General features: G+C 43.7%; 1 protein-coding gene across 3 annotated transcripts; it reads left to right on the top strand.

The window, feature by feature from the left end:
- The first annotated feature begins 1,283 nt into the window (after window positions 1-1,283).
- On the top strand, window positions 1,284-18,963 carry ANKRD42 (ankyrin repeat domain 42). Of its 3 annotated transcripts, XM_065832834.2 has the most exons (13): window positions 1,284-1,525; window positions 3,123-3,269; window positions 3,672-3,835; window positions 5,585-5,692; window positions 6,019-6,138; window positions 6,736-6,871; window positions 9,645-9,845; window positions 10,833-10,958; window positions 12,973-13,078; window positions 13,707-13,882; window positions 14,291-14,417; window positions 17,801-17,936; window positions 18,734-18,963. In XM_065832834.2, exons 2-13 carry the CDS (start codon window positions 3,224-3,226, stop codon window positions 18,827-18,829), a joined length of 1,542 nt encoding a protein of 513 aa, XP_065688906.2. In that variant the 5' UTR covers window positions 1,284-1,525; window positions 3,123-3,223; the 3' UTR covers window positions 18,830-18,963. The 3 variants fall into 3 exon arrangements, with proteins under 3 accessions (XP_065688906.2, XP_065688913.2, XP_071657425.1); XM_065832841.2 differs by lacking the exon at window positions 10,833-10,958; XM_071801324.1 differs by lacking the exons at window positions 17,801-17,936; window positions 18,734-18,963 and having other exon boundaries at window positions 14,214-14,299.
- The last annotated feature ends 723 nt before the right edge of the window (window positions 18,964-19,686 follow it).

Raw genomic sequence — 19,686 nt, 5'->3', positions numbered from 1 at the left:
TAGTGTGTGATACAAGTAGAAATAACCAGCTGTGCGGGTGATGTTGCTGTTGGCTGCGACACTTCTTCCCATCTTCACAACCAGGCTTTGGGCAGGTTTTTGAGATGCGAGTAATTTCTTGACTCTTGTGTTGCGGTTGTAGCTGTTAGTGTGAGTGAGCCCTGCTCTAGATGTCCAGCCTTAAAAATACCTTTCAGCTGTGGGAACAGGAATCACAAGGAGGTTGATCAGGGCTGTGGGGAGTTACTGATGTCACTGGTGGCAACTTCTTCCTGAAACAGGGGTGTCAGCTTGGTGCTATTGACACTTTGTGTCCATTTAAGCTTCTCTTAAATGATACAAAGTGCAATTCAGACCAGGCTGAGCAGGGATGTGATGTATTTAAACATGTAGAAGGCTCCTACAGAAAGGGAACTGATTTCTCAGTCCACCAAGGATAGAACAAGAAACCTTTAAGTTGCAGCAGGAGGATTTATAGCAAATTTCTACTTACATGGACCTTACTTGGTGTCTGTTCACCAAGGCACACCTGAGGATCTAATGGGAAGGGGCTAATTCTACCTGGAAGCAGGTCTGGAAATGCAGGGAGCTTTTCTTTGCCCCGTCAGAGGAACCCAGGTTCCCTGCAGGGCATCAGCTGCTTTTGGAACAGGATGACAACATCCCCCTTGTACCCTACGAATGTCTTGGTGCAGACAGGGTTAAACAAAACAGATCGGAGCTATAGAGCATGAACTGGTTAAACACCTCACGGTCAATACATCCCTGATGCCTCCAGAGATGAGAATGCTGACTGGTTACACTTCTGCCTGAGGACCTGAACATTTTCAGCAAGTTTATCAGAAACTTAGAGTTCTGTTTCACGACGATTAAAAGTGGCTCAGAGTTGGAAGTATGAGCAACCATATTTATGTCTAAGTCCTGTCAAGCTTTATAGAAAAGACATTCCTCCTTTTGTTTAGCTTGAAATAAAAACCCAAATCAGCAATAAAAAAAACCCACCTCGACTCTCCAGACCCTGCAGTATCCCATTTTTAACACGTAAGTTGTCTCAGCAGCCTAGTTTCATCCAACACGCCTGAGGAATGCGATGGAGAGGCTGCCAAAAAGGTGCCAAAAAGCACCGCCTGGCAATGCAAGTCCCTCACGCCGACCCTTCCCTGCTCCCCCGCCCCTCGTACGCCACAGCCTCCCACCGCCAGCGTTGCTGCAGCTCGGACGGCCGAACGCCGGGCAGCCTCTCCTCCCTCCCCGCGGGCGAGCGGGCTCCGCCGCCGCGTTCCCGCGCTCCCGCCGCCGCCCTCAGCGGCCACACGCCGCCCTGCGCCCCGCCCGCCGCTTTCCTCCCTCCCCGGGCGGGTGGCAGCGCACACCGTGCCTATGGCAACCCCTCTGCGGCGTCGGGCGCGGCGAGGTGGAGGAGGAAGGTCCGCTGAAGGAGTCAGGCTCCCGGTCAGGGTGGCGGCTCCCGGCCGCGCTGCTCTGAGGGGCCGCCATGCCGCCGCGCCGCCTCCCCCTCCGGCCGGTGAGCCTGGTTCGCCTGCGCTCCTTCTCCCCACTTTCCTCCCCACTTCCCTTCCCACTTCCTTTCCCCCTTCCTTTCCCTTTTCCCTTCCCATTTCCTTCCCTCTTTCCTTCCCCAGCACCGCCGTGAGGGGAAAGCCCGGCGGGGCGGCCATGGAGCCGAGCGGGACGGGCCCGCCCGAGGCCGCGCTCCCCAAGCTCTGCCTCTCCTGAGGTATTTTGCCCGAAATCCTTCACGGGAATCCGCCGGGATTCACACAAAATACCGAGATTGCTCCATATTCCCTAAACGTGTCACCCCCGGGGAACAGGAGCCTCCGCCGTATTCTTTTTAATTTCTTTAATGAATTTCGAGCAGGGTTGTCGGACATTGGAAGAGGCTGCCCGGAGCAGTGCTGGAGTCACCATCCCTGAGGGGGTTTAAAAGGTGTTTAGACGAGGTTCTTGAAGACATGATTTAACTCTATATTTAGGTTATGGTTGGACTCTATGATCCTGAGGGTCTCTTCCAGCCAAAATTATTTGACGAAATACTTAATTCTTTCTACAAAGGGATTTTCTAAGAGAAATGTCCAATGGACATTTGACAACAGTTTGGATCAAACTCCAAAATCGTGCTAAAATTATGGAAACTGAAACTGTTCTTTGCTTTCAAAGTCAGCGTGTTTTGTAGAGAATTAATGTTAACAGCTGTTTACTGAGCTTCAGTCCCAGGGCAGCTGCCTTCAGTGTGTTGATGGTGGCCTGTGCCAAAAAGCCGAGCGCTTGGCATGGATTTCTGTGCAGTTATAGGTCTCCAGAGGAAGAAAGGAGACAAAATTCACTCTGCTGGTGGGCCTTGTTGTTTGCTTTTTTTCCTGGATTTAAAAAAAAAAAAAATATATATATATATATATATGGATTATCTTGAACTCGCTGCACTGCAACATTGTATTAAACACATTAGTACTTTGGCAAGTAGTGTGATTGGTCAGATCTTCCCCTGATTTAAGTCTGTAAAATTGAGATGAAGCTTGTGACCCTTGCTTGGCGTAATGAGAAATGGCTTCCGTGTGGGTAAATTATGTCCTAGTGTTATTGTCTCTAAAATAACGACTCAAACCACAAAACATGTTTCTTTGGAAACAGGAACTAGATGACCTGCTGAGGTCCCTCCCAACCTGAATTGTTCTATGTTGCTGCTGTTTGTTCATACAATGTTTTGCAGTATGGCATCCTGGTTCCTGACAATCTGTGCTGTGTGTGGCAGTGCTGACAGCCTGTGGAGCTGGGGGAGGTGAAAGTGGAGCAATCCACAGCCACAGGACCGAGTGGTGTGTTACAGCACAGGGTGTGTCGGTGTCAGCCTGCATCACTGAAACAGCGTCAGCCTGCTCTTCCTCTCTGTGGCAACCCCAAATCTGCCTGAGCACTGCTGTCATGCTGTGGATCACATGAAAACAGGCACTGGTGAACTGTGAAGGCTTTTTAAAAATCATATTTAGTGCTTTGCACATACCACAAGGATTTTCATGCAACCTCTCATTTATATGCTTTCATATTTTTTTATGTCAAATTACATGACAATTTTAACTACTACTACCATTTCTTCTCCACAGGTAGAGAAGCTGAGGTACTAATACCTTAAGACCTACATTTTCATGCTTGACTTGCGAAGCAGCAGCCCAGCTCTTCACAAGTTCTAACAGTGTGAAATCTAATGAAACAGCACTTGTGCATTTTGGTGACGATGACTACTCTAGAAGGTGATTACTAATTGTTTGAGGTTCCTTTTATGCTTGACTATCTGAAATTAACCCCCTCAGCCATTAGGTCTACTTATATCACTTATTTCTGTTTACAAATTTTGGCAAGATTTCAAGATGTTGCAAGGGGATTTGGATATGTAACTCATACTGTTTGTTGTCATTTTTCATCTAGATCTTAGTCTTTTGGGCCCTTTTCTGGGGCTGGACAGGACATGGCCGTCTCAGGTCTTTGCATATTGCTCTGTTTCTGACAAACAGAAGAAGAATTTAGGATTCCTGCTGATACGAACCGCAGTCTCATAGGTTACTCCCAACATTTTCATTGGTTCCTGTGAAGCTGACACCTCGATGTTTCTTTGATTCATCACTTACTAATGTCCTTTTATTATTCCTCACTAGCTGTTAAGAAGAAGCAAAATTATACCAGCGTACATGAGGCAGTGAGAGCTGGTGATGTAGAACAGCTTGCATCAATGATAAAAAGTGGAGCTGATATTAATGAAGTGGATTTAACCCACAAATTCACACCGTTGCACTGTGCTGCACACTCTGGAAGCCTGGAGGTAAAACAGCATGTTAGTGTTCAGACACAGCAAGGTTTTATTTGGTTAATGTCTTCTGTCTTTGGGAGAGGCTGGACACAAAATTGCTAGTTTTGATGAAGCAAAATCAATAATCTCTGCCTGTTTTTCTCATGAAGTATATTAACCAAGAGCAGAAGTATAGGATTTCAGGTTTTTGTTTTCCCATTCTGAAGCCCCAGGCAGTTCATGTAGTCAACATCACTGATTTTCTTACTCTGAGCAAAGCGTGCCCTATGGTCTCCATTCCAGATCTTCTTTTGTCCCTGTTGTGTTTTCCCCTTCTCTTCGGGCAGCTACAAAGTCCTGCAAGATGTGTAAAATGTTCTGCAGGTGATTGAAACAGGTGAGAAATGACATGAAAACTTGTTCATTCTTTTTACCAATGTCCTGTCCCATGCCTCATTCTCTATGGAAATAGCCCGATACGTTTTATCTTAATAAATAAAACCGTTGAATATTGATGGCGAAATCAGAAGGTGCTTGCATGAAAGATTGGAACTTCCAGAAGGACGGAGCTGCTGTATTCAGCACAACGTTCACCTTCTCGTCGCAGTCTCCTTGTACAATCTTTATAGCAATCTGACCTTGAAGCGAGAAGGGCATGAATAACCATATAAAAATTCATGTCCCAAGGGAAAGAATGTAAAGTTCTTGTGAAACTCAAGAAATAATAAGTGCAGTGCTGTTACTGGAATGTACAGGAACTGTCAGGAAAATGCTGATCATCATGTTGTCAGGCCTAAGAATGGATTGCTTGCCCACCCTTTCCTGCCTCTATAAATTCTGTCATTTTTCATTTGACTCTCCTACTTTGAAATCAATGTATTAGACTTTATTAAATTATCTGTCATCTATTCATCGCTAAGCTCTTTTGTGGAAACAGTGGAGGAACCAGAGCTGTAGGCTGGCTTAAAAGAAGATAATAAATCATAATAAGTTCTAACTTGTCCTCTAGTCATTTTTGTATAGTCCATAAAGCTTTCCGTTTCCTATATGCTGAAAAAAGGTGAATAAGCAAAACTACTCTGTGGAAAGATTAAAAGAGAGATGGGAGCCTAATAAATTAAATGAGGCTTTAAATTTTGTTCATGGTACTTTTCCTGCCAGTAATTTTAGCTGGAATTCAAGTGAGCATGTTTGTATTGGTTTTTCCAATGTGTTTACCTCGTGCCATGTGAATACTCTCACAGGTTATATTTTAAATCTGGAAGACTAAAATTAAGAAGTCACACTGTAAAATCAACGCTAGGGTCTGAATTAGTAGGTTATTTGCACTTTTTGTACCCTTGGGTGAAACCTGGAAAGTATAACGTACCTGTAACTTCTTAAGGCACAAGTACCCTGTTTCCCCCAAAATAAGACCTACCCGGAAAATAAGCCCTAGCATGATTTTTCAGGATTTTTGAGGATGCTTGAAATATAAGCGCTACTCCAAAAATAAGCCCTAGTTACAGTTCATTAAAAAAAAAGTCAATTTAAATATTGTCCAGGCAGCTATACCCGTAAAAAAGTAATAAGTTTTGGAGCAAAAATTAATATAAGACCCTGTCTTATTTTTGGGGAAACAGGGTATCCGGCTAAGGCATGGTCTGGGGTGACATATTTCCATGATTAAGTGTTTTGATACTGCTTTGAAATGTAACATTGACTGATAAATTACAGCTAAAATGTGCCTCAGACACACAGTAAGAACAGTTAACTAGAAAACCTCTGGTTCTGGTTGCACAGTGCCTTCACTGGTTGCTCTGGCATGGAGCTGACACCACACGTGTCACCGCGGGAGGCTGGACAGCCGCTCACCTTGCGGCCATCCGAGGGCAGGACGCTTGCATGCAGGTATGGATAAATATTCACTCTCGGCCAAAGTAAGCAGGACAGACCTTCAGTTTGGCCAAGTTTGTTATGAAGATCAGCCGAGAGAGTTCCTAGTGGAGCTACGAGTGTCACATCTTGATGTCTTTACATCTGGAATCAAGTCACTCTTGTTATTAATAAAACCAGTGCACCCATCTGCACTATCTGTGCAAACAGATCGATTTTGTGTAGCATCATTGCCTTGAGCTCAGCCCAGAGTTCTCCTGCTGATCCTCTCAACTCATCCTGCTCGGCAACGTTTGCTTTTTCAGCTTGTGAACTGAACTCCTGCTTTGCTTTTCTTTCAGGCTTTGTTAATAAAAGGAGCAAACGCAGAAGCTCAAGATGATGGTGGGTGCACTCCAATCCACTTGGCTGCGGCCCATGGGCAGTCGTACACCTTACAAACCATACTGAGAACTGGAGCGGTGAGAGACTTCTATCCCCAGTTCTCTAAGCGCAGATCCCAAGTCTGGTGTCTTTTCCCAAGCAAAACCCTAGATTAAACTGAGATTTCAGGCTGTAGATTAATTACCATTGGTATGTTCTTGTTGGTGAATTTATGTTTAGGGTAAATTTCCAAGTTTATTGTTGTAAGATACATTAGGGAAATCGTCCAAAAATCTAGAGGGAATGAATGATTTGAGTAAATCACATTCCACTGAGGAGGTAATTAAATGTATATCAGGCACTGTGGTGGTTGTGACTTTTTGCAATTGTGCAAATCTTCTATAGTGAAGGAGACAAACAATCCAGATGCATATCCAAGGAACAATGACCAATGCAGTGATAGAATTATGTCTAAAAATGTGCCTTGTATATGTGTATTATTTAAATAGAATCAAGAACCTGCGAAAAGTACCTGTCTTGAAATGGGAACTGCATGCAGGGCTTGAACCTTGAAAAAAACTATTTGATTTTATTTCAATAATTTAACACAATGAATGGCTGATTCCTATTTGTTAAAATATATCTTGTGTCTAAGATTCACAAATTAATGAATTAACCTGCTGCTTTTGTTTTAGAACATAAATGTTTCAGACAGGAATGACTGGAAACCTGTTCATTATGCTGCTTTTCACGGTCGCTTGGGGTGTTTGCAGCTTCTTGTTAGATGGGGAGCGTGTGTAGATGATGTGGATAACAATGGAAACCTTCCAGGTATGTCAGGAGAAATCATACTTTATTTTTATTTTACCTTAGGTTTAGAGTTGTTGTATGATATGATAGTTGTAGCGAGTGATAAGTAGTGCACACCAGCAGCATTTGCTCTTTGATTTTGTGCAGTCAACATAGTGATGCCATTTTTATAATGATGTGGGAAATTTAAAAAATCCAAAGTATCGGTGACAGCTCCCTGTTCACCTTCTGCTGCTGCTGGCAGGGGTCAGAGCTCCTGGTGCTGTGCTGGGACAGGGATCCTGGCAGGGAACTCTGGGACTGAACAGCAACTCTTGTGCCCATGATGGAGCCCATGGAGATGGCAGGAGGAGAAGGGCAGGTGGAGGAGGAGGCAGTTTCAGCTGCTGTAATAAATGCTGCTTTCTGAATTTGTACCAGGCTTCAGAGACAGTGTGATCAGGTTTTTGTTCCCCACTGTTTCTTAATTGATTTGGTAAAATCCTTGTTCTCATTTGCCTGGCATTTCTTCATATTGATTTCTGGAATACCAGTATTCTGTATTATCTGGAATCTGTACTCTTTTCATAATCATGCATGTATTTAGCACAGAATATGGGCAGTGTTTATTCCTCACTATTTGTAGTTTCTCCAGTGTCCTTCTACCTACCGTGCCGCTGCCTCTCTACCTCTGTGAGTTGAAAGGTGTTGTTCATACCCTGTGTTCTCATTGCATCCTTTCCCTTTCAGCATTTTCCTTCTTATGGTTTGTCACATTTGTGCCAAATAGCGTATTTTTTTCTCTATAAGTGCTTTAGAGTGATCTTTTAAAATCCCTTCTTCAAATCTTTCACCCTCTGTTGAGCACCACTTACCTAGTAAACTGATACCTGTGCTCTGTTTTGCAAACCTGGATCACATTAAAGGACGTGAGGCTCTTGCATCCCAGCAGGACGTCCTGGTGGATAAGCAGTAAGGGGACATGATAGTAGGCACCCTGGTGGCAGTGTAGAATGTGGTTTTATTTGCATTTGGGAACAGACTTTTATGGAGAGGTGGCAAATGCCAGCACAGTTTTACTTAAATGCTCTGTATATACTGGTTACTGGAAAAATGGTTTTGCTGTTATCTTGACATCTACAGAAGCTTGATCTTCCAGCCTTTGTTCTGTTTAATTTGATCTTATTATCATCCAAAGGAAAGGAAATGCTTTGGAGCATTGCTAGTAAAAGATTAATAAAGTGATGTCGCATACAGACCAGCTTCTCCTCAGCCTCTGAAACAGGGGAGTGAACTTAAATCATCTTTATATATTTCAGTTTCAAGATTAGCTGGACAGTGCTATAATTTTTCCCAACAGTATGCAGAAAGAAATTTACTGAGGTTGCGATGCTGTACACCTAAAACCTGGCTGCACCTTTTGCATGTGCGTATTATGGCGGAGGTTTTAATTACCTACAGCATGCTAATTTTGAGGAAAAACTGTGGCTCATGCAGTGTACACAATGGGCTGTGCTCATTAATTCAACATTTTGTTTTCTCTTTGTATTTAGTTTTTTGGCCATATCCATGTTTCATTTATTACTCACTAGTTAAACCTGTTCTAAATATAATATTAATTTAATCGTACTGCAACCCCTGAATTTTTCACAGACACTTTTTTCACTCACCACTTTGAGAAGAGCAAATAGCGTTCACCTGATTTTATAAAAGGTAAGATGAAACACAGAAGTTGGGACACCAGCACCAACCACCCACTATGTATTTGTGATGCCTGAGACAAGATTTTTTGAGGTTCTCAGAATTAGGCTGCATATTTTGTGTTAGCATCACAGCACTCTGTCTTTGGTTTCAACTGCAATGCTCAGCACGCCTGAGGATGGTACAACATACATGTTGGGCACTAACTAGTAAACACACAGGTTAAAAGCCACCTATGAAAAGTTCCTTTATGTGTCTTCCACACTGAAACTGTGCAAAAAGACATGGACAGAATACAACTCTTTGATTTATTTTCCCCTTTGCATCTTTGCAGAAATCATTGAGGTCTTCTGACCATTTTCTGCATTGGACAGACATCTGATTAAAAATAAAGAAAAAGTTCATCCCCAGAAGTGAAGTTTTATCCCTGAGATTCTAGATATCTGAAAGTGAGTTCATAAGGGTTCAGCCAGTTTTTCACCAGCTGACTAGTAATCAGTACCTGCTTTTAAGAAGGTATCATCTCTTCACTTCCGCCTGAGTAACTAACTCACGGAATAAAAAACTGCCCCAATTTCAGTAAAGCTCACATTTTGTCACATTAAATTTTAGGAATCATGTGTACCTAAATATTGTCATCTTGCCATAAAACCAAGATTCATCACCTTTTAGAATGATTATGTTCTGGAAAGCTGTGGATGCTTTGCAATAGAGAACTTGGATGTGCCAAAAATTTAGTGATATGTTTGTTTTTTTCTGGGGCCTGGGTCCATTGTTTATTAACAATGAAGATAATGAGATTCTTACCTGGAGACAAATTAATCCTTTTGCTGCAGAACGTCAGCCAACTTTTAGAGGCCATTTTCATGGAGTGGTAACATAATCAGCATTTATTTGGCAACTTCTTCCCATTAATGGAACTGGAGAACACTCATAATTTCAAAATAATGAGCATGTGTGTTGTACCTCCTACTTTGTGATGGGCTTTGTTGTGCCACGTTGGATGGTTCAAGAGCTGGTGGATGAGCCAGATCTCAGCAGTGGTGACAGTGCAGCTTCCTGGGTGGGCAGCGGTGCTCTGCTTTGTCATAATTTGTTTCCTCTGGTTCTGTAGCTCACCTGGCAGCCATGGAAGGACACTTGCATTGCTTCAAGTTCTTGGTCAGTAAAATGGGCAGTGTTCCACGTACGCTGAAAGCCAGGAACGACCATGGAGAGACTCCAAGGGACTTGGCTGAACGGTTCTATAAAGATAATATCCTGCAATATATTGATGGCGTGGAAAAAGAAGGGGAGCACCCAGAGGCGCAGGAAGGTGAGTATGGATCAAGATACTATTAAAATAGGCATTGTCATTCTATAGAAATGCTCGATTCTGAAAACTTGCATGAGCGTTTATATTATCAATGTAAGGCAGAGCTGCTCCTTTGAATAATTGCTACACTTACTGGTAGCTAAAGACTTTGATACTCAGTGTGATTTTGTAAATATCTTAAGTTTACCCATTCTTGAAATAAAACTTGTCACACTATATTGCACTACGAATACCAAGTTATCCATATGTGCTTCTTAGACTCCAGTAGGCATCCAGAAGAGCCGTATAACTTTCATGAGTTTTCAGATGTTCAGAATTGCATCGAATAGCAGCTTACCCTGAAAACATCGCACTGAAATGAAGGTTACTCACTAACCAGCAATGTTACTGCTGTCAGAACAGCTGAAGGATGTAAGTGTGGCAAGGTCTGTAAGCAGAACCTTCAGCAGAGCAAGGCTATGAGAGCTACACCTTCACCTCTCTACTTTTTCCAGAGACTTTACTGTCCTTATCTGCCAGTCTTTTGTCATTACACATAGATGTATACATGTCAGCACTCCCTGTCTATAGAAAATAACTAGAAAAATCAAATTGTGTCTATGGGTAGTTTTTAAGCAAGGAGAAGTAAAAGTTTATATATTTGGTTAGACTGGAATTCAAAATAGGCAAATGACTCTGGTTACCACCAGTAATATAACATCAACTGTGAAACAAAGGTATGCTTATTATTTCAGGTTTATGAAATTAATTTCTTAACTGCATAAGATGCCTGTAGCCATAACCAAGACATGTTTAGTCAGGTCTGTGATGAACAGTGCTAGTTATGCAGCTGCATTTTAACTGTTTAAGGGTGTGCTAATCTCACAAACTACAGCTATGGAGTGTCCATGAAGTTGTTATGAAAGAGGCAAGTTGTGAGAGGCAAATACAAGCACATTTAGAGGAGTTACTGGCACCTGTTTGGAAACATGTGCGTTTCATTTTCAGTTTTAGCTTTCCCAGCTCATGGCGCTGCTTTCAAAGGGGACTTGCTAGTGCTTAGAAAACTAGTGAGAAGCGGAGTAATCAATATTAATGAGCGGGATGATAAGGGATCCACTCTCATGCACAAAGGTCAGTAATTATGATCTATGTTTCAGCTTGCTACTGTTTGTTGCTGACTTGTTTACATACCTTTTCAAGTGGCTGTTCATCAGATAAACTTCATGAAAAACAGCGTCTCACTTCCTGAGGGCTCGAAAGGGCAACCCTGAAAACATGTTTTGTGATGTATGTGTGCGTGGGTGTCTCTTTAAAAACAAAATAACAAGGCTGAAGTCGAGAAAGAAGAGTTTGTATTAAAGAGAAAACGATGTCTAAACTGAAAACTAAATAGTTGTTTGGTTTTTTTTATTAGGTGAGATGTGACTTTTAGAAACATCGGCTAGCTAGCCATAACAATGATCTGCATTGTGGCCTGAGCATTTATTTACTGAACATACCAGTACTGTGGAGATGTGTTTTAAAAACCACAACAAAGTCATTTGTTAGTAGGCTGTGAAGGAAGGTAAACTGGTATGGAACACCTTGATACATAGTGCAGTGTTAGCATTACAGAAAAATGGTCCTCTTATGTTTGGGGGTTTCATAGTAATGTCTGAAAGAAGAAAGAGGAGATGAAAGAAAGAGGGAGATACTTTTATAATATGCTTTTAACACTATTTCCCACATTTCTTTTTTATTAGATATAAATGGTAGAATTTTAAAAACATAATTGAAGCTCTCATTATAAAAATTGTTATGTAGTGGCTTAAAAAGTGTTCTCTACATTCTTTCCCACCCTCTTTTCTTGGAATGGTGCTAACCTACAGTTGTTCTGTCACCAATCTTTGCATGCAATGTTGGTGTTACAGAGAAATACTACGGCTCATTGTAACTTCATTTCCTTATCTCACTAAGAAAACAAATATAACAAATATCCAAAGGGGGTGCTGTCAAGACATGGATTTATTCTTTCTTGAGAAAAACAGCTTGCAGGTTTCAGTTAGACATGCCAAATACCATATGTGAGACATTGCTCCTGGCACCACATGGTATGAGCAGCAGCCATGGCAGATGGAATCAGAGAATCATTTAAATTGGAAGAGACCCTCAAGATCACTGAGTCCAACCATAACCTAAATCTAGCACTAAAGCATGTCCCTAAGAACCTTGCCTAAATGCCTTTTAAACCCCTCCAGGGATGGTGATTCCACCACTGCCCTGAACAGCCTGTTCCAACGCCTGACAACACTTTCTGTGAATACATTTTTCTTAATATTCAATCTGAACCTCCCCTGGTGCAACTTGAGGCCATTTCCTCTTGTCCTATCACTTGCTGCTTGGGAGAAGAGCCCAACACCCTCCATGCTACAATCTCCTTTCAGGCAGTTGCAGACAGTGATAAGGTCTCTCCTCAGCCTCCTTTTCTCCAGGCTGAACAGCCCCAGGTCCCTCAGCTGCTTCTCATGGCACTTGCGCTCCAGACCCCTCACCAGCTCTGTTCCCTTCTCTGAACTCGCTCCAGCACCTCAAGGTCTTTCTTGTTGTGAGGGGCGATGGTATGACCAGGCCAAGCTGTGGTGTGAGGCTGCAGCTGAGAAGTGTTACTTTGAGTGTCTGGCCCAAGAAGTGATGTACCTGTAGCTCCAGCACAAGTCCCTGGGTTCTCTCCTCCACGAGACAGCACCACACAGCTCAGCTCAGCTGTGTCAGACGTGTGGGAGCCCAGAGCCAGAGAGAGGTGATGGTGCTTTGCCGCAAATCTGTGACATATAAGCCTTAGTGCCAGAGAGTGTGAGGCAGCAATTATTTGTGTGTCTCTGTGCATGAGCCTGGTGTAGTTTAACGCCCATTTAGGAAGAGTTGCCAGTAAATTTATGGAACATCCAGAGAGTCACAAAACCATAGATTATCATCTTCCCCAAAACTGCACGTACCCATGTGACACGGGTATCTTGAAATACGGACCTCTCTTGAAGTAGTATCTCCCTTGTGGTGTCTTAGTGAACCCAAGCTCTGGTGTGTCAAATAATGACAAAAGTGGAACATTTTAGGTTTGAAACACTTCAGTTGTTCATAACTGACTTGTGTGTGTTTCCTCCCTTAGCTGCTGGACAGGGGCACATCCATTGCTTGCAGTGGTTGATTGACATGGGAGCCGACTGTGGCATTACAGATGATGCTGGAGAGACGCCAAGGGATGTAGCCAAGAGGTAGCAGTACATGACCTGTAGCTCTGTCATTTATTTATTTACTACTTATACATCATCATCATGATGTCAGATGTTTTGGAATTAATCCCGATTTTTCAGCGATGGCGCAAGAACAGATCAGGCATATGAATTCCAGTTCTGAGTGATAAGCAAAGCTGTGTTATAGCTATAAAAGGTTTTAATTTTCACTTTATTTTTTTTTAGCCGGATGTAAAAGATTAAAACTAGCTCATCTGAAAAAGCAAAGTTGTGAGCCAGTGTGCTCCAACTGCACAAAATAAATGAGAACTAGTGAAGGCCAGCTGATTTTGGCATTAATAAAAAAAATGCAGTTTATGATAAGATTAAATTAAGAAATCCTACAAAGGAAAAGGTACCTCTGATGTGGGAGTCATTGTCATAAGGTTCCATTGAGGCAGAGCTCATACCGTTAGAATACTACAAAAAGCAGATTAGCTGCTCATAGTTTGTGGCCCAGTGCTTCCTTCCTTGAATCCTGAACTCCCCCCTGATAAATGTGAACATGAAGAATTTCAGAGCATTTCTATAATATCACATGCAGGGGGCATGGCTGCATTTTTCTAGATGACAGAGATATTTCAGTGGAGGTTCACTGTTCTCTCTGCAGATTTGCTCAGCTGGCAGCTGTGGAACTTTTGACACAAAGAACGGGAGACAGTAACTCCAGTGATGAAGAACTAGATGCAAACAACATAAAGTTTTTTGAAAGACATGGTGTGGAAGGGAGTACAGACAGCAAAGAAGATTTAACCCTGGATAAAGCAGAGAAAAGGAACGCACGCAGTAAGTATTGTCTTGCCACCACTCCTTATTTGAAATGGTTGGTCTTAAGATGTTATAGTCGTAATTGGACAGTTTCTGCCAACTGCTGTGACTTTTTGGTGGTCAGATGAGGTAGTTGACAGGATATCTGTACCACTGAGCCCTCAAATAAATTGTAGAAAATTAGAAAGCGTAGCAGAGGGCAATCAGAACATAATAGTTACGCTGTTTTAATCTCTGTTGCTGAAATCACATTGGATTGCTACTTGTTTTTGAGATCTGTCTGCTGTGTGGGTGTCAGGTGTAGCTCAGTATTTGCTGAGCAGTGTGATCTCTGCTCTGTGTTTGTCAGACTGTTTTCCAGACTATTGGGTTCCAGCATGACTGTCCTCTGTGCATTTTACCTACCTGGAGAACTCTGTCTTACAGTAAGGGCCTATCGCAAGATTCAAGAACTTCAGCAACTTCTAGAAATTGCCTACAGCAACTACAGACAGCTGGGAGGAATAACTGAGGAGGAGAAGAAGAAGAAAAAAGAAGAAAGGGAAGTTGAGAAGTAAGATCAATACACCCTGCTAATGTTTAACTTTGTGAGGCTCATTTTAAAGCCTTCTTTAAGGCTAACTTAGATTTCAGTTGTTTTAGCCATTCTGTTCTTTCCACTTACCACCTTTAGCCAGGCCAAAAAACCCCAGACTTCAGGAACTGGGTCATTTCTAGATTTCTACCACCAGGATCAGCCCCACAGCACAAGACAAGTGTTCGATGGGTCCACACCTCCTGTGCAAGATTATCTATTTGGCCTTTGGGTTTTCCTGCAGCATATATGCAGTAGGTATGAAAAGTCCTGGCTGTTTTGTTTTCATTGAGGGTCCCAAATACATTTATGCACTTTCATAAATCTGAAAAAAATATCAGTCTTAGCATTACTTGGGTGGAAGTACATATATAGTAGAAATTATTCAATGACCTGCTACATTTCTGTGTCAAGTGCAATATATTTCTTTGCTCAAGAAAGCATAAGCTCATATCCAGAACACAGAAAAAAGAAATCTCAGCAAACCTACTCTTGCACGTGAAGCACTTTTCATGATATCTGTCCAATTCTCTGGGTCTCCATTAAATGAAAGGGCTCTGTTTGATCAGGTGGTTTGATGGGCAAACTAAGTTTCAAGAAAAGCTCTTCTGTCTATCAAAGATTTAGAGGTTAAACAAGAATGCAGCACCAAAAAGACAGCCCTGTCTCCACCTCTACCTGTCAAAGATTTGGCTACCCACTCTTCTCAGTCTCTCTAGATAACCACAGCCATTGTGTGTTTGGGCCGCCCCAAACCAACCTCTTCATTTGGTCACTGGGAGGAGACTCTATCCCGAGGGCTTCTGTGCCATCAGGAAGACATCAGGCTTACCAGTCTGTGTAGATTTAGAGCAGGTAATAGGTGTCACAGCTTGGAGTTAAGTAGTTCATTTTACAACCCCATATGAGCCAAGAAACTGAGGTCAGGCTTACTTTTAGTTACAGATCACCCTTTGACTCAGCCTAGGCTGAAAGTTGGTCTTCCTTAACTTGATATGTCTGCACTGTAGGTATCCGCATCTGATAAGCAGATCTGCAATGCAGATGTCTGCATACCTTGAGCTCCTTTATAGACTCCTTGTGGACATGTAGCTACTTTCAGGGCATAATTAGATGTGTACTTCAGGATGAGGGTCATAACTTCTAGGAGTGTCTCTCCTGGCTTCAAAGGAGGAGAGTGACTAGCTCAGATGTTGGTGCCTGTGTTGGAAGGTCAGAGCAATCTGTTTGCAATTGTGGAAATGTTGTTGTTGCTTAATGGCAGAAATTCGAGTTCATTTTGGATACAGCAGCTATCCAAAAGCTAGCTAGCAGTGTCTACTGAGGGCTCTGACAAGGCTTTTTAAGGGCTTTTTCTTTCATAGGATCATTTTGGTTGGAAGAGACCCTCAGGATCACTGACTCCAACGATAACCTAATTCTAGCACTAAACCATGTCCCTAAGAGCCTCATCTACATGCCTTTTAAACCCCTCCAGCAATGGTGACTCCACCACTTCCCCGGGCAGCCTGTTCCAATGAGTGACAACCCTTTCTGTGAATACATTTTTCCTAATATCCGGTCTAAGCCTCCCCTCGTGCAACTTGAGGCCAACAGCCTCCGTGCTACAACCTCCTTTCAGGAGGTTCTGTGGCATGTGTGGTTAAGCTAGAAAAATCGTGAGGATCTCTGAACGGTTATCCCTCATCTCCAGAGGCCAGAGAGGATCTCTAGCTACACACTGGCCTTTTGAAATGGAAATACCGCTGCTCAGGGTACCTACCTGTGAATAAACTTGTATCATATGCCAGAAAACCCTCATTATTTAAAAATATTTATTGACAACACCATTGTGCCAGATGAAAAGCAGGAATTTCCATTTGGGAAAACCACTGTAGCAGGTTTTGAAGATTTCTCCTTTAGTCCAGGATTTCCGGTTGTAAGGCCTGATGCGAACCACTGCATAGTGCTTTCACTAGGCTGTGTTGCATGGGTAAAATTAGCACTGTGTGCCACACAATTTTGGAGCTGTATCCCATTAATCCAAAGTGTGCAAGCAGCCAGCCTGTCCGCCCGAGCACCGAGTTCCCTGCATGGGCATGGGCCATTTGTACAGTGTCAGGAAGGCTGATACAGCCTGGTGGCTTTGGGCTGCATGAATCAGAGAATATCCTGAGTTGGAAGGGACCCACAAGGATCATTGAGTCCAACTCCTGTCCCTGCACAGGACAACTCCAAAATTCACGCCATATATGTGAGAACGTTGTCCAGTCTTTTCTCGAACACTGTCAGGCTTGGGGCTGTGACACCTCCCTGGGGAGCCTGTTCCAGTGTCCAGCACCCTCTGGGTGAAGAACCTTTTCCTAATGTCCAACCTAAACCTCCCCTGGCACATTTTCCTGCCATTCCCTTGGGTTCTGTCATTGGTCACTAAAGAGAAGAGCTCAGCCCTGCCCCTCCTCCTCCCCTTGTGAGGAAGCTGTAGCCGCCATGAGCTCTCCCCTCAGTCTCCTCCAGGCTGAACAAACCCAGTGACTTTAGCCGCTCCTCATATGGCTTCACCTCCAAAACCTTCGTTGAGGGTCGGCAATATTTCAGTCCAGGAAATGCGGTAGCTCTTGCTGAGAGCTTTCCTGCTGTGCTGTTTGAATCCAGAGGGCAGATGTCTCCCTTCTCCTTTTACCAATCTTCCATCTTCGTAGCTGCACTAATTCATCCTGATACAGAGGAGAGCCAGCTCAACTCCGGATGACTCAGTTGTTGCGGTCAATTGCTGTTATAATAAGAATACATGTGAATTATATCTCAGTTAACCAGTTCCAGGAATCTCTATTAATTTAGGAGCTGTTGTGGGTGTGACGGATCAGGTCTTGTGTAAACGTGTATCAGCCAGTGCTTCAGTTTCCCTTTCGTAAGCGTCATGCAGGCTGTCACTTGAGCATTCCTCATCTGTGGCTAAGCCAATCAATAGGAAGTATGTAGATGTACCATATATTAATGAAAAAGCTGCCTCTGACCACTCCAGAGTCTTAGTTTTGTGCTTTTTCTCTGCTTCCTACTAACCTTTTTGCTCCTCCAGTATGTCTCCTTCCTCAGCAGCTGGAGCAACGGCCTGCCCAAGAGCTTCGTTCTGTTCAGGGTGTGGGAAGACATCTCCATCTTGCGGCCAGATTGTGCTGAGCACGAAGGAGGAAAACCAGCTCTTCAGAGCTGTTAGCAGGGGTCTGGAGCCAGGAGCACGCTGCAGCTCACACCGCTGAGTTCTAAGCTGCTTTCTGCTGGGAATAACCTGGTCCTCAGCAAAGGCACAGGACCACGTGGAGCAGCCAGGGCAGGTTTCTGGATGCACTTCACGCTCCTCTTGTCTCCTCTGCTTTCGGCAGGGCTGTGAGGGAGCTGGAGGCCCAGCTGGAAGAGGAGCGAGTCAGGCGGGAGAAGCTGGAGGGCCAGCTGGATGAGTACTGCGCGGAGATCAGCCGCCTGAGAGACAGCCTGGCGAAAACCCACATCCCTCCCGTGGTGAGTCCCACACCAGCTCCCCCAAAGCGTGTGACAGAGGCTGCTGCCCATCGCTTGTCTGTATTTGTTCTCACCAAGATTCCCAGGTGTGGTGCAAGGAAACGCTGGAGTAAACATGCTGGCAGCTTTTAGCGTGGGACACTGAAGGGAGCAGTGGCTTTGTCATGTCCTGTCTCTGCTGTGAAAGGATATTGGTTTCTCTTCGTACCCTGGCAGAAAAGCACCGGTATTCTTCATCTTCATATTAACAAAAGGGAGCAGGCTGATCCCTGCGTACTTCCCCGCTGTGTGTGCCATGACTGCTGCCTCAGCGCAGCTGGTACCTGAGCTGGGACTCGTGCTTCAGGAGAGGTGTGGTCATCCAGGCCAGCCAGGTGCCTCCACCTCGGAAAGAAAAGCCACTTTCTGCTTCCACAGCTCATGTGAAGACATCACCCATTCTAGTCCCTGATAGGTTTAAAAATCTAGGGCAACTATGGCCCAGAGCATCCCAAAAAAATCGCTGTAGTTAGTTTTTTCACCAGTAGCAACCTAAAAAAGTCCAGTTAGGCATTAGGCTAACTAGCTGGAACTGGAGAGAACTGCTGCTGTTGCAGGTTTGTTCTCAAAAACATCTGCTCTGACTGCTACAGCAAAGGGGCTTTCAAATTTTACCCTGCTGTGGCTGTCATCCCTCAGCTTCAGTGTGAACACAATAATATTCCGTGCTTACTCAAAGCCATGTATCTTTAAATCCTGTCTAATGAGGTAGCAGGTTTAAGCAATTGTTATTTAATGGCTGCAATGTCTTGTTTCAGGAAGCTGAAACCATCTCCAAGCCTTGCAAAGAGAAAAAGAAAGTAAGAAAGAAACCAGCGTGCGGCCCTGGAGGAGTGTTTGTGAGACTGCGCTGAGGAATGAGCCTCTGACCAGGGCACACAGGCTGAGGCGGCAGGATGGTGACATTCCAGACAACACAAAGTGTTTGCATAGCCCAGCTCCACAGCTGAGTTGTGGTTCCCTGCACTTCATTGAACTGATTTCTTAGTTCTCTGGGACAGAAAAAATTTCCAAATCACAGCAGCAGCATTTTTATTCAAAAAAAGAAGACTTCTCTTTCAATTGAGGTAGTAGTTTAGCAACAGTGTTGGAAATTGCAAAGTGAAATTTCAAGAGGTAACTACAGCAATGTCACAGGTACTACTACGTCTGAGAAAAGTATCGCCATCTTTGTAGTACTGCCTTAAACAATAATAATAGTTATAATTTAAAAAAGCACCATACCTCCTAAAATAATCAAACAGGACCTTCAGTGTGGGACCACAGTGCAGTGTCTGGGAGAACATGCTTAGCTGCAGACAGGCGCCATTTTCAAGTCATTCCCAAGTAAGGCTGGAAGCCATTCATGTCACCAGGTGTCAGACAAACTGCAGCAGAAGGCCTCAGACTGACTCAGGGCTGGAGAGTTCACTAAGGTATGAGGCATGTTGTGGTTAGAAATGCCAATCCTGACCTCTCCTCCATGTCTAAACCACATTTCATGACTTCACATATAAAGTTTTTTATCTCATGTGTGTGTTATTGTGATAGGATTTTCTTTTTGGAGCCCTCCTTATGCTCCTGTATTCCTGGTGAGGCCACATCTCAAATCCTGTGTTCAGTTTTGGGCCCCTCACTACAGGAAAGACCTTGAGGTGCTGGAGCGAGTTCAGAGAAGGGAATGGAGCTGGTGAGGGGTCTGGAGCGCAAGTGTGATGGGAGCGGCTGAGGG

Source organism: Patagioenas fasciata, chromosome 1 (genome assembly GCF_037038585.1).
Source record: "Patagioenas fasciata isolate bPatFas1 chromosome 1, bPatFas1.hap1, whole genome shotgun sequence".
Lineage (NCBI taxonomy): Eukaryota > Metazoa > Chordata > Aves > Columbiformes > Columbidae > Patagioenas > Patagioenas fasciata.
Note: the sequence above shows the minus strand (reverse complement) of the source record. Positions and strands in the feature narration are given on the sequence as shown.